We start from the raw sequence: 14,651 nt of genomic DNA, 5'->3' as shown, positions 1-14,651 counted from the left end.
TTATAGATATGTTTTTTCTTTAAAATTGTTACGGTGTCATTACATAACAACTTAATTTAAACATAGCTTAGACACGTGTTTTGTTAAGCAGTGACGTAACTATAACAACGTCAGTGACCTAATAATAACTACATCTAAAATGTAGTTTAACTTTTTCCATTGCAAAACAGTGTTTAGCTTGTGTCTAACTAAAACGTCGCTAAGCACAACAACCTGAATTGTACATGAACAAATAAAGGAACGGAATGCAATTTTTAACATCTGTCATCTAGCAGTCATCAAATAATCTCAATCTTGTTTAAGAATATGATATATCCGTTAGACACACCTTAGACAAGCTTCGAATCGTGTTTAAATATAAGGAATGTCTAAAGAATGTTGAACGCTAAATAACAGAAACACACACATTTGTAATATAACTTTTTTTAAACAAGTGTTCAACACATGTTAATTTTTTTTGTAATAACACAGCTATTCTTTAATATTGTCACCAAGCCCATTAATTATGTTTTGTAGATATGAGCCTGAATTATCATTAATATTCTAACTTGTTTATGTAATATTTTTTTTAATGAAAATAAGGGATGAGACGAGCAGGACGTTCAGCTGATGGTAATTGATACGCTCTGCCCATTACAATGCAGTGCCGCTCAGGATTATTGAAAAACCCAAAAATCCTGAGGTCGAACTACATCTGCGCTCGCCACCTTGAGACATAAGTCAAGCCTCATTTGCCCAGTAATTTTTCCGCCCTTCAGACCGAAACACAGTAATGCTTACACATTACTGCTTCACGGCAGAAATAGGCGCCGTTGTGGTACCTATAATCTAACCGGCATCCTGTGGAAAAACCTCCCCACTGGTAGTTTGCCCACTTTTTGCCACTGACTATACCGAATGTACAATCAAATATTTCAAACATCGCAATTTCTTCCTAGTTTCGTGACTCGATGAGTTATAATCAATGCGTATTCTCGACAAGGTTCTACTGCATATCTCCTCGTACACAGCGCCCCCATATCTTAGCGACTTACAACCAACCCTCACTCCCTAACAACCTTTCACCCCCTTGTGTTTGATGACGGTTTCCTTATCAACTGTATACAGGATGAATGAAATGAACATAAAATAGATTGTAGGGACGTAAACGACATGCCATCGTTAAGCCTAGAACTAAAAATATTATTGAAGTGAATACTTCCTTAGCCGCGATGGGCACTTTTTGATAGGGGAAAATTTGTGGCCTCCGTCACCGTCATGCTGTTGAATGGCGTACGAAATAAAGAAATAATTTAAAGAATAAATAAGTATAAATATAAATAGTTAGAGACTTTTTGGATGGTTAGAATCTCGTGAGTTCGCGTGACCGAAATGCTTATAGCAGTCACGGACTAGTAAAAAAAGAATGGATTCCGCGCCGTGATATTAGCAAGTGAAGCACCTTTATGCTAGTGTGTGTGCGGTTACGGGGTATACCAGTTACACAATTTTTTCTCCCTTTAATAATCATATATCCACAAATACTTTTATATTATTGTTTTTACACTTTTTCACAACGCACGCCGGTATTTTTAAAATATTTTATTGCGACGCAAACTGATCTGTCACAGACAATGGCAAATCTCATAATGGCCGCCGATCGGCTTGTATTAGTGTAAGTGTATGCGTGGGGCTATGTATTTACACGTTTACCGGCTTGTTTTGGTGCCTCACTGTTATGTAAGGTGACACGGAGTCCTTATTTTTTTACTTGTGCGTGATAGCAGTATATCTGTAGCTATACAACTGACGTATTGTGCAACATTAGTAGATTTAGTGAAAAGTTCAAGTGTGTATATACTGTGCATTGTTTGAAATAGTTTTTTGTTACAAATATAATTGAAAAAAAGATTTAAAAAAATTGATTAATTGTAATTAAAAATATTCATTGCTTTTAAACATTACGAAATTTCAAATTTTAATGCTAAAAGATCTAAAGTTTTTTTTTTCTATCGGCAGTCTGTACAACTACCAATTTTTATTGTTAATACTACGTTACGTTACTAATACCCTTTTGTTTTCTACCCTGGCTTTAATAGTTTTTGAATTTATAGCGAACAGATATACAGACACAAGTAGCGGGGGACTTTGTTTGATATAATTCTAGCTTTTAATGGTTTAATTTAATTGATGAGTTTGATTATATTAAGGCGAAGAGTAAGCAGAAAACACGCAAACATGGTGTTTTTAGACAAGTTTTGTGGTGAAAGTATAGCATTTCGAGCTATGAACACTATTTAATCCTGTTACACATATCCTTAAGTCTTATTTGTAGGTTGCAAATGCTTGCTGTTGGTTATAGTTAACACTGCCGAGCCTTTTTGAACTACCACTTTTCTTTGAAGTTAAACAAGTTTTTTGGCATGGTAAGCATATAAACTGTTTTCCACGCAAGAATCTTGAAAATATTGGCTTTGTTACATAGATGGCGGGCCGGCAGCCGTGAACACATATCACTCAAGGTCGCTGGCATTAAGTGTCGCCTTAAGTAAATCAGTCGAATCTGAATTCCTAACAAATATATTAAGAAAAGTCTTCATATTTTAATATTGTAATATGCTGGCAGCCATCTTGAGCTCGCTTATTTCATCATTACTCTTGGACGGGCGTCATTGAATGAATGTAATCAAAAAAAGCGCGTACACCATCACTTAACACCAGGTGACCGATACACTCGTTTGTCCTCTTTTTCCATAAAAAAAATCTGTGCCAATTAAATTAGTCATTTTTAAACAGGCTGGGTTGAATCATATTAGCTGTTAAGTCAAATTTAACGTAATCAGTAACGCTGACTTTAACATAGACCGCGAAATGTGTTGCACCATCGTATTCCTTGGTATAGTTAAAGTTAAAAAGTGAAATATCAAGTCTAAATCGAATATTTATTTAAAACTTTTGACAGATCGCCATTTAAAATTAACAATAACTTTAACCGGCGAAGATTGAACGGTTTACAGTTAAAGTTATGACTTCATCTAAAGATTGTCTAATGGTGCAACTCATATCTATAAGTATTGCTTTTTTGTGTTTCGCTAAGCGACCAAGCGCTTTTGTTTTTCATTTAATCATTTATTAAGGTAATAATCCCTTTTAAATAAAATGTTCTTGATTATTTATTTAAGTGGATCAAAAGGCAATTCGGGCAAACAGGAATTTTAAGATAACTGGAGGCACCCCTCCCCACAAATGAATAATAATAATGACATTACCATGAATATCTGGAGAGTGGTACCTCTGAGCTAATCATGTCATAAACTTGGATAACCACGGACCCATGATGTATCCATAAAATAACCATGGAGATACCGTTGGGAAGCCTTGTGGAATTGTGATTAGATATAGACAATTAGTGCTTAAAAGGGGTCTTATGTTTTTGTATTTTATTATTGTTATTATTTAAAAAGAATACAGGTTGCACTCCGGGAATCCCGGCAAAATTGAAAATTTGAACATTATTAACGAAGTTAAGGAATAATTTCGCACGATTTACTTTTGATTGTCAGTATAAAAGTACTAGCGTGTGCTTAAGTATAATATTCATTTATTGCGACAACGACAATTCATATTACATAAAAGATTTAACACATCAGAACTATTACAATTATTTCACATTAAAAAGTTTATCTCTCAGAAAAATCAACCTTCATTCATAATTGCAACGACTGTCTTACGAATTTTCGATCAGGCCACGTGTCCTGACGCGAGTTTAACATTTTATACCCATCCCAAGAAAAGTGCTCAACGCCGCTAAAGAAGTTTTCATTTAAAAAAACGATTATTATTACAATGCAAGATAATATGGCTGGTGGTGGGACGGTTTTTTGACCCCTTATTCGATTAAAAATGGGCATCGGCTCTTTTGTTATGAAAATAAGGGACGAGACGAGCAGAACGTTCAGCTGATGGTAATTGATACGCCCTGCCCATTACAATGAAGCGCCGCTCAAGATTATTCAAAAACTCAACAATTTTGAGCGGCACTACAATTGCGCTCGTCACCTTGAGACATAAGATGTAAAGTCTCATTTGCCCAGTAATTTCACTATTTCGCTCTTGTTTGACTCTTTTATGTTATCTTTAAAACTATGAACGCTAATGTAAACTTCTTTATCGTATTGTCATTGATAATTCAGTATTTGTAATAAAACGTCTCGTAAGTCTTGAATAAGTTGCGTGATATAATAGATTATTGGAGAACAGAACAGTCATAACAGAGCATATGGATTGCGTGAGAAGGGTGCAGGCCAGGGCCGGATTCAGTGTTACATTTCGACCGGTACAGCTAATTGCAATAATTGCAAGTCATATAAATTTGGCGCTCTATTACTACTTACGATAAACTTACTTACTTTTGCCCTGTGCTTCCCCGGTGCATGAAAAGAATAGGGAAGTCTCAGGCCCAAACGTGTCGTAAGAGGCGACTTAGGGCATTTACCAGTGGGAGGCTTCTTTGCACCGGATGCCGGCTAGGTTATGGGTAATGGCGTCTTTTTCTGCCGTGAAGCAGTAATGTGTAAGCGGCACTGTATATTAATGGGCAGGTCGTATCAATTACCATCATCTGAACGTCTTGCTCGGCTCATCCCTTATTTTTATTTAAAAAAAAGACAGACAGACAGACGAATGGTATAAGGGTGTATACTATAGGTGTGTTTTCCTTTTGAGGTATTGAACCCTTAAAATAGGCTTCTGCTATGCAAGAAAGGTCGCACTTGAACAGATATAATGGCCTGATGGAGTGCATCCACAAACGCTATTATCAAAACACTGCTACGTGTCCAATATAAAATTCTCTGAATGATTACTAATGCTAAACTAAAAGAAAATACTAATATAGTGTGGAAAGAAAAAGGTAGCAGTCTCCACGAGTATCGTGTCCTCCACGTGTTTGTGAGATAAAGGGTCTTGACAGACAGAACTCGAACGATTCGAATTAATGAAGTTAAAACATGGGTAGTTAAATGACCTAAGTACTTAAGGATCAAAAAAGCTATGTTATATATTACGTAATTTATTTCATTTGAATTAATAAAAAGATACTTAACATCACGCTTTGTAATATCAATAAAAAAAGTGCGCTATGAGAGGATCGACACATCACACAAAGCAGCAACCTTTGACACACATGGACCAAAATGACCCACCCCACGACCAGCCCTTCGAAGAGTTTTGAATTATCGAATAGAATAATTGAGATATTAAATGGATGAGAGCCATGTTCATACCTCTAACTGTCCTATGACTCTTTACTACTCGAAAAAAACAACCAAGTAATATATATCAACAAAAATAAAATGATAGAGGTTTTCATCATGGAAAAATGGATGGATATATTTTAATTATTAAGTCTTCTAAGTTTTGTTCCTTAGACACTTGGCCCTTATCTAGAAAAAAAAATGGCGATATATTCATTAAATATAAAGTTTTAAGAAATAAAGATTTTTAAAAGTACTGCGTGCTTAGCAATGTGTGTACGCGGACAGGTATCAGCTAGTTAAATATAAAATGTAGATATCTAAATAAATTGCACCGATGCGGTCCTGTGCGGCTGCGCGCGCAGGCGGTTGTCGCGAGGTGCGGCCCGAGCGCGGCAGTCCGCTCGCAGCCCGCTCCGTTCCGGCGCGCCGGTCCGCTCGGATGCCGCCGGCCCTCGTCTGCCATGGTCCACGCCGGGCCGCCCGCGCGCGCTATGTTCGCCGCCGCTGAGACCAAGCCACGTCGTGCTGTCTCGCCACTCGGGATCCCCAAGTCCCCCTCGTTCCACTCCGGGCTCGACCTCGTCGCGAGCCAGACCAAGCGCTCCGAGAGCGTGTCGGACGTAGCGCGCGCGTTCCGTTTCGCTCTCTTCGGCATGGAGACCAGTCCGCAGCAGGCCAAGGCGCCGTCGCCGCAAGACGCGCGCTCTCCGCCGCCCGCAGTCACTCTCACGGCACCCGCGCCTTCTGCTTCTCCGGACCGACCCGTCCTCAACGGTGACAAGGAAAATTTGATGGAACAGCTTCCTCCACTAAAAGGTTCGTCGCGACTACAACGCACAATACTACGTCGCCAGCAAAATGCGCAGTTTTCTACTCCTAACATGTTGATATTTGACATAAAATACAAAACTTGATAAAACAGTTTCATTTGCTAAAAGGTTCGTCGCGGCTACAACTCACAATACTACGTCGCCAGCAAAATGCGCAGTTCTCTACTCCTGACATCACATTTCACATAAAATACGAAATTTGATAAATAGCTTCCTTTGCTAAAAGATTTCACTGAAATTGGTCTAAAACGAACAGCAAGGATTCGTAATTAATTTAACTCCAGAAATATCAAGTCTGCACTAAATATATGCTAACAGCTAAAACGCTCGTATTATTTGCGTAATACAATAATCGTCGCCCACACCCAACCTTGGATGTCACCCGTGTCCTCGACTCTACCCTATGGACATACACCGTATTGACTCCGCAGTAAATGCCGAAGACGCCGCGGAAATATATCGACCCACCGGCGACCGCTGACCGCTACCACACACCTAGAAACTTACAAACACAACGACGCTCATATTTATGAAGCCTTTGCCATTTACAGAGTTGTCTAAATACGACCTTGTTTGCGTATCTTTACCATGTACTATGCCAAGACTGCTTAGATTTTCGTATATGTTTGATGTAAGCGAGGCCGCGCTCTAATTTACATTGTGTTTAGATTTACATCATCTGCCATAAAAATTAACCACATTCTCATTCTTATCTCCGCCGGAACTGTTTTCGTATTTGTTAAAAAATTATGTTGTATATGAACGCTGTTTTTCATGTTCAAGTTAAAATATCCCTCTCGTGGCAGGACTTACTAATATTTATTGCAATCATAATCGGGGTGAAAAATCTTTGGGAACATAATGAGTATTAATGATTTGCGTATTCAAATCCTTTGATGTTAGCATTATCACACCACTTCATTTTATTCCATTTTGTTGTGGCCAAGCTGACTGCAAGCCTAAAGAGTTGTCGGGATACATAAATAATGTTAATTTGTTCGTTCGTCAGCCCGCTTGCATCTCATCATGAAAAAAAACGCAACTGAACTTTTGACAGAGCGTGTATTACTTTTGCCGCAATAAACACCAATTTATTTCAAAGCTAGATGACGTATTGGAAACTGGACTTTACAATTCCCTTACAAAAGTATTTTAAAAGTACATCTCGTTATATCTAGTATGCTGATCTTCGCACTCCTTCGTATGCGAGTCTGGCTCTTGACCGGCTTTCGAAATAATTAGTGTTAAAATAATGTCGTAATTATACGAGTTCTAGTCCTTTGAGTAATCTTCTTTTAATCATTTTTTATTTTGGCCATAAACAGAAGAGCAATTAAGGTTTCATAGTATTGAATTACTCTCGCCTGTTACATCATTAATACTTCTGAAATCTAGGTCAAGTGCAATCCTTGCCTCACGCCCTTTACATTTCCAGTGGTTTGCCACTTCGCAATTTATTTTACGGTTCTCTATAGGGTAAACCAATGCATATTCTATTACTAAGACTCCACTCTCCATTCATCCATTTGTCTATCAACGGGCTGTTGCATTTCATAAACAATTACACAACAATAAATAATTACAAAATTAAGACGCCGAATTCTCAAGTGGCCGCCAAGCAAATTAAAGAAAAAATTTTTCTTTCCAAAGGGCGGCGATTCGTGCTTGCCGTTTTTTACGCAATCTCACCGTTCGAAATAAATTGATAGTCGAATTAAAATATCATACAGTTTCAGTATATTTACTTGTTTAGGCGTTCATTATTTAGCTGAAATCCATAAATTATCCAAATGTTATCAGTTTTTCTTGAGTGTTAATTCCGGTAAGTTATGTCTTTCACCAACCATAGGTTGGTTGTTTGTCATTGTTAGTTTGATGAGGGCAGCGCAGGACCAACCGTCATGGCGATCTTCGGGGAAGCCTTTGTCCAACAGTGGACGTCTTCTGGCTGAAATGATGATGTCTTTCACTAATCTCTTCTCTAGTCTCGTTTCAGAATTCAGCGAGGCAAAATTTCCTGAAGATGGCTCGTGTACGGCGAAACACGTGTCGAATTGGTGAAAGACAAAACTTAACGGAATTAACACTCAAGAAAAACTTATAACATTTGGAATTTCAGTATAAATATTCTGAAACGGTTTTAGAAAGGGCATTATGCTCTAAACCAAATAGCATATAATTAAATAGTAATTATAGAAGACAAACATCTCTGAAAGAATTATAAAGTAAGTTTTTGCTTCTAGTGATCATAATATATCAATCCTGTTGAATTAAAGACTTCCCATTATTAAATATTCTTAAGCGTGTTCTCAAGTTCAACTTTTCTTTATTCAAATGTACTTTTACAAGCTTCTTCAATTTGACTTTCTTCAACTTTGACTCTTCCACCAACTTGGAATATAGTTTCGTAGAGAATTAATAGTTTTTCTTTTCAGTACCAGTTTCCAATACAATATTCATTCATTCTCGGTCTATTTTTATTTCACTCGCCTGTTTAATTCAAATTCTTTTATTTAGGTTGTGATTCAAATAGTATTAAGAAGTTTATATACTAGATTACTTTATTTTAACTAACTCGATTTATTGCTTTGGGCTCAAGCTTTTCTGAAGCTGTAGTTTTAATGAAACGCTGGCCCAATGTGAATTAGTCAGCTTAATTACATGTTCTTTGAACTTATTTGCTAGTGTGTGTTTCCTTATAATATTTTCCTACTGTATTAAAAGAGTGAATTATAAAAAAACATTAAGATGAATTGCAAGAATGTGAAGTGGAATGAACCGGCTTTTGAGAATCAGAACACGCATTCTTTTATAGTACTATTATAGTAATATTTCTCCAAAAACCACGTATAGAAAGTCGAACTCAAATTCAAAATATTTTGAATTAAAATCACAACAAAATCTAAAACTTTGTAAGTATGTATAAAATAACTTGTAGCTGCTCCATTTCCAAGGTCTGCAAATTTTTCAGTGATCTTGCCACTTCTACTCATTAAAGATCAACGTTTCTGAAATCTTTGTCTTTAACATTCTTAAATGTTATTTTATGTCCGTTTTTATTAAGATTTGGGGATTGAAATACACATAAATCCTAAGATCTATCGCCTATACTCAACTCCCTATTCCTAAAAAATTCGACGAAAAAAAAACGAATAGTAGGCTAGCTAGTAAGCTAGGGAAGGTGTGCCCTTACTAAGCAGAATCTTATATCCTCAAGACCCAAGAGACTTTTATGAGACGGAGGATCATCAAATGTAGGGCACGTCCTCTGCTTTGAGTGAGGGTGTTCTAAGACACCCCCACCTGATTCTGGCAATGGCGTCACATTCCAGGTCTTCAGTGGCTTCACAGCAGCATCTGCACATATTTGGTTTACTGATACCCATTCTGACTAGGTGCACATTTAGCTTACAATGGACTGTTTATGTCCTAGGTAAATAAAAAAATATGTGTGCTCTTATGTATGCACGCAAGAAGTTATACTTCTTTGGCCTTACAAAGCAAAAATCGTTAAATTTATTTATTCCTCGTGCTATTCTACGTTAATCTTGCAACGATGGCTATGACAATAAATTGTTAAATAACGAATACGGCTGTACGGACTTAACCCTTTGCCTATCCAAATAATGGACGAATAAACCAAAAAAAAAATTAGGACTTGTTCACCCTGCTACTTTTGTGTTACATTGATGCGCGCGCATCTATAATTTCACCCTCATCATTTTTTCATAACGCGCCTAAAGAAGTATAACTTTAATAATTATTTAGTTTCTTTGTTGGTGCTTATTGTAAGCCAACATTTGACAACGTTGTAATATGTGGATGTAGTTTCCATAAAAAAATAGTAACAGCTTTTGAAACAATTTCAAACAACTGACAAGGATAATAAATAATCAGATAGATAATATACTTGTTATAGATAATAATATCTAATATGTAATGCTAACATATTATACCGCAGCGAGCTTAAATGGGGACGCTTTTTGCTTTTGTTATCTTCATAATGTTTTCTTTGAATAAATTATTAGGTTTAAATATGTGAAGTATTACGCTAGAAGTTGGGTCATGAAAATTATTACTTCTAATAATAATTAAGTGTAACAGATGATATTTTTTTGGTTGGTTACAAACACTTCATGATGCTGTATTCGCTGGCAATTAGTCAATATACAAAATTAATTTGAACCAAAATTCATGGAAGATGAATTTTGGTACAAATTAATTTCTTGAGACTCGAACCCGCACCTCTCGGATTCCGTTCGAGCGCTCTTTCCAACTGAACCAAACGACCGAGTGACGCATCGACGTCGAAATTTTCTTGTTAAATTCTCCGGTTGAATGAATCTCTCCATGAATTAAATTTGTATATTTAATCCAAGAAGTGGGGGATATCACTTAAAAATAACAAGCTAATTAGTCAATACTTCTAACTTATATGAATGCAGTAGCCAATAGGACCCAGGGATTTGAAATCCATCGGCGAAAATTCTACTAGGTTTTTCACGGTCTTTTGTTTTCGTACGTTTATCAACAACTTTTTATTTTAATAAATATTATGTTTATCTACAGACGCGCCGGTCGGTGAACGTGAGCAATTATTCGTTCAGAAGTTGCGGCAATGTTGCCTGTTGTTCGACTTCGCGGACGAGCCCCTCTCGGACCTCAAGTGGAAGGAGGTGAAGCGAGCGGCCCTGCTGGAGATGGTGGAGTACGTCACCACGCAGCAGGGAGTCATCACCGAGCCGATATACCCGGAGGCAGTGAACATGGTGAGATAACGCTATGACATTAACACCTACTAAACAAACTTTGTAATTGCAAAAAAAAAATCTAAAACTTTGAAACTCTGTAATCAAAGTTACGGACAAAGCCCAAATGATTGCGAAAGATGAAGTGGCAGTGGGCAGGGCACATAACTCGACGGAGAGATGGCAGTTGGGGCAATAAAGTTCTCGAATGGCGACCACGTACCGGAAGACGCAGTGTTGGTAGGCCCCCCCACAAGATCGACCGACGATCTGGTCAAGATCGCCGGAATACGTTGGATGAGGGCAGCGCAGGACCGATCGTCGTGGAGACCTTTGGGGAAGATCTTTTTCCAGCAGTGGACGTATTCCGGCTCATGAGGATGATGATGATGAAACAAACTTTGATGACTATAATGCATTGACGTACAATAAACAACTAGACTCACATAATGCTCAAAAATTGTCTGAAGCAAAACTCTGCCTACGCGTCTATTAGGCAGAGTATCCGCTCAGTTGTGTTTTGACCGCGCTTTGAATGCAACGTCACGCAATTACATAGTGGTCAGTGAAAAACTGTCCAAATAACAGCATATCCATATATTTATTAAGCGTGTTTGTTGCGCTTTAGTTATAGTACCACTTATTCGTGCATAGTCACATCCAGTTGACTCAATTGAAAACCAGTATGTCAAACTTAAAAGTAATTCTTTGAATATGTAAGCCTTTCGTTCAGGTTCCAATTACATATCGAAAGATAACAAATTATCTGTGTATTTATTGTTTGCTAAAGTTGCCAAGATTCTTGGATGTAGTCCAATAAGATTATACTTGTTACAACTTCGTATTCATAGTATGAGTCTATCCTACGACTATTGATCGAAGGATTGCTTACAATGATGATGTAGTCTAATCTTTAGCTAAGCCAGCTTGACTCATGTAAGACGCTTCAAGTCCACCTACGAAAGGCATTAGCGAAAAAGAAAAAGTTATCATAGAAAACACAGAATTATTGTAAATAAGTGTTGCTTGTAATTTATGAAACCGTTAGTTACATATTCCGCTTTAACTTTGTTAATAACTTTGCACTGAACTAGTTAAGGTTCCTTTCGGTTTTTTTAGGTGCCTTCCTTCGTTACTCTCTCTTTCAAAACCTTCGCTTAGTTTATTTGTGTAACTTCATCCTAACATTTTTCCTGGCATTCTGCCAAATTTTTTTTCTGTTAAAGCTATGTGGACTCTCCGAAATTCCTTAATTTTTCCAATTTAATAGTTGGTTTCGATTTTTATATTAGGTTCATTGTCTTGGTTCTATTTGATACACCAAGTTGATAACCGACTATATAGTAAAAACAACATCATCGTGTTAAGATGTATTTTGTATGGGTAATAATTTCTGCTAGACAAATAAAATTTCAAAACAAAATTTTATAAACGATGCGGGACTCAAATCCGCGATCTCTCGGGTTCCGTGCGAGCGCTCTTACCAACTGAGCCAACCGTTCGCTATGTTCAACTCTCAGGTTGTGGTTTCATCTACAGGATCTACTTTACAGTTCATAACCTGCTCATGTCGCTCATGTAAATCTTAATAATTTGTTATTTATTTTTTTTAAGTGATAACCCTCACTTCTGGGATTAGCGCTCTTACCAACTGAGCCAACCGTTCGAGTGACGTATCGGTGATAACATCTTGTATGCTTTGTACAACTCTCAGGTAGAAGTCAGGGTTACGTTACTACCGAAGCCATCTTAAACTATAACATTTATTTCTGTAACCATAGAATATAATATATTGTCGTTGCTATAATTGGTTTGGGCAATCCGTCACACTCCTAGGAGTTTAGACTTATCAGCATATATTACAGTTGATACGGTGAATAACGTCTGAAAGCAATTATATATTCAAATTAAATAGAACATTTAAATGCTAAGTAATGTGCCAACGTCACGTTTCATTGTACTTTTTCCAACAAATGCGTTTGACAATGTATTTGTATAATATTTACTTTACGATTTTAAAACTAGCTGCCATGACTATAAGGTGTAATTTACTTAGGTACCGCAAGGTCGCCATTTTGATTTTCGACTGCGTTTTAATTCTTTAAACGATTTTCATATATAGGTTAGAGGAGGAAGAATAAAGGCATTTGTACATTATGATTTGTGAGACACTACTGATACTTAAGGAAGTCACTCGCTACTCCATTCTCGCTATATTTAATAAATAAACTTAGCTTAGATTTCTGAACGAATTTCTTTATAAATAATTGAAGTGTGGCTACATCGCCGCACTGCGTAACTCTTTTTTTAATTAAGCGCAAGCACCGACAGGTCCATGAGTCCGCCTCCCCGCTTCCGACTTCGGCGCACCGCGATAATCTATGCGTCCGCGTGGTGTCCATACATTGCGTTTTGATTAAGTTTACTGAGTTAGTACGACGCTTCACAAGCCATACTAATGTATTAAGCCAAGTGACATCTAGAAATGGTCATGACTCTACATTCAATCAGAGCATCCGCCATTTTTAATAACATTAATATTTGCTTCTCTGAAAACAAAAAATTGTCGCATTGCGATTAAATATGCATTAACCTTGCAGCGCCCGCTCGTCGAGATACATAATCGATCTCATCGCGGAGCGTAGTTAAAATGTCTGCTTTATACATTTTATAGTAATTAAAAGAAAAATGTACTATTTTACGATAGGAATCGCCAATAATCTTTTACATTTTGCTTGTTTTACATGCTATTGTATAGCTATGAATAGGAGTCACCTATTGGCAGAGGCGTGCATTGGTTTTCTAGCAAGGTAGGCACAGCCGTACGAGAGAACTTAAAAACGCGCAGTGTGTAAGCTTATTATCGTTGTTAAATTGTGCAAGCATGTTTTTGGAACATTATATACTTATCTAGTCTACCTATTTCTGTATTAGTATTACTTTAACGAACATTTTTTCGCCGGAATACGTTCGATGAGGGCAGCGCAGGACCGATCGTCGTGGAAATCTTTAGGGGATGCCTTTGTCCAGCAGTGGACGACTTCCGGCTGATGATGATGATGGTGCAAATAATTATACTTTTTGGAAAAATACCAATGTTTCTTTTTTGGGCTCCCAGTTTTTCTAGGCAAAGGTAGTGACTATTCCATAATAAAAATCATTTAAAATAATTAATGCCGGGCATAATTATTTTTAAGCTGCTATTGTAATCTTTTAGAAATAATCCAAGCTACTTATGTGCTCACGCTGCCGCTCATAGTTATGCATATACATATAGCATTGAAAAATACTTGAGGACTTACGAAATGTCATGTTTTATTATACAACGTGAACCAGAAAGGGTATAACATCCCTTCAATGGTACGTTATTTGGGTCTGGTATGGTGATGTCTAAGTTTTAATAAATAAATAAAAAAAAAGAAAAAGACTTCCCTACGAAATAAAAATATTATTTTTCAATTTATTTTCTTAGACAACCCTAAATTTAAAGAGACTGCCAGTTTTAGGCGGGGCCTTTGTTTATAAACAGAATGAGGTCACCTACCTATGGACTTAAACATAAACAATAATCTATGATTAAGGAGTATGCACACTACATGAAATGTGGCTTGTGTCTATGTTATTATTCATTCATTTTTTACTTCCTGTTATTGAAACAAATAAACAAAATAAGAAATTACATAACATTACACAGTTTCACGTCTGTATTCCTGAAGGGTTAGAGGTGTATTTTTTCCACCCACGTTTCACTATGTTTAATTCCCACGTAATAGGGGGCGAGCATCTACATTTCTGAACTATGGGCTGCTAGCGAGAAATTTCCTACGAAAAACTCA

The 14,651-nt window shown here is 37.0% G+C and overlaps 1 protein-coding gene across 4 annotated transcripts in view; it reads left to right on the top strand.

Moving 5' to 3' along the window:
* Positions 1 to 14,651, top strand: part of LOC126966144 (serine/threonine-protein phosphatase 2A 56 kDa regulatory subunit gamma isoform-like) — a 71,954-nt gene that overhangs the window by 33,106 nt on the left and 24,197 nt on the right. For 3 of the 4 annotated variants that reach the window (XM_050810087.1, XM_050810088.1, XM_050810086.1), the window contains exon 3: positions 10,637 to 10,836. In XM_050810087.1, the coding sequence (XP_050666044.1) occupies positions 10,637 to 10,836 (200 nt within the window). Of the gene's footprint in view, positions 1 to 5,713; positions 6,054 to 10,636; positions 10,837 to 14,651 lie in introns of those variants that run through there. The other variant, XR_007729668.1, reaches the window with a different exon arrangement.

The sequence above is a fragment of the Leptidea sinapis genome, chromosome 9 (genome assembly GCF_905404315.1).
Source record: "Leptidea sinapis chromosome 9, ilLepSina1.1, whole genome shotgun sequence".
In the NCBI taxonomy this organism is placed as follows: Eukaryota; Metazoa; Arthropoda; class Insecta; order Lepidoptera; family Pieridae; genus Leptidea; species Leptidea sinapis.
The sequence above is the reverse complement of the archived record's forward strand: the minus strand, read 5'-3'. Positions and strand labels throughout refer to the sequence as shown.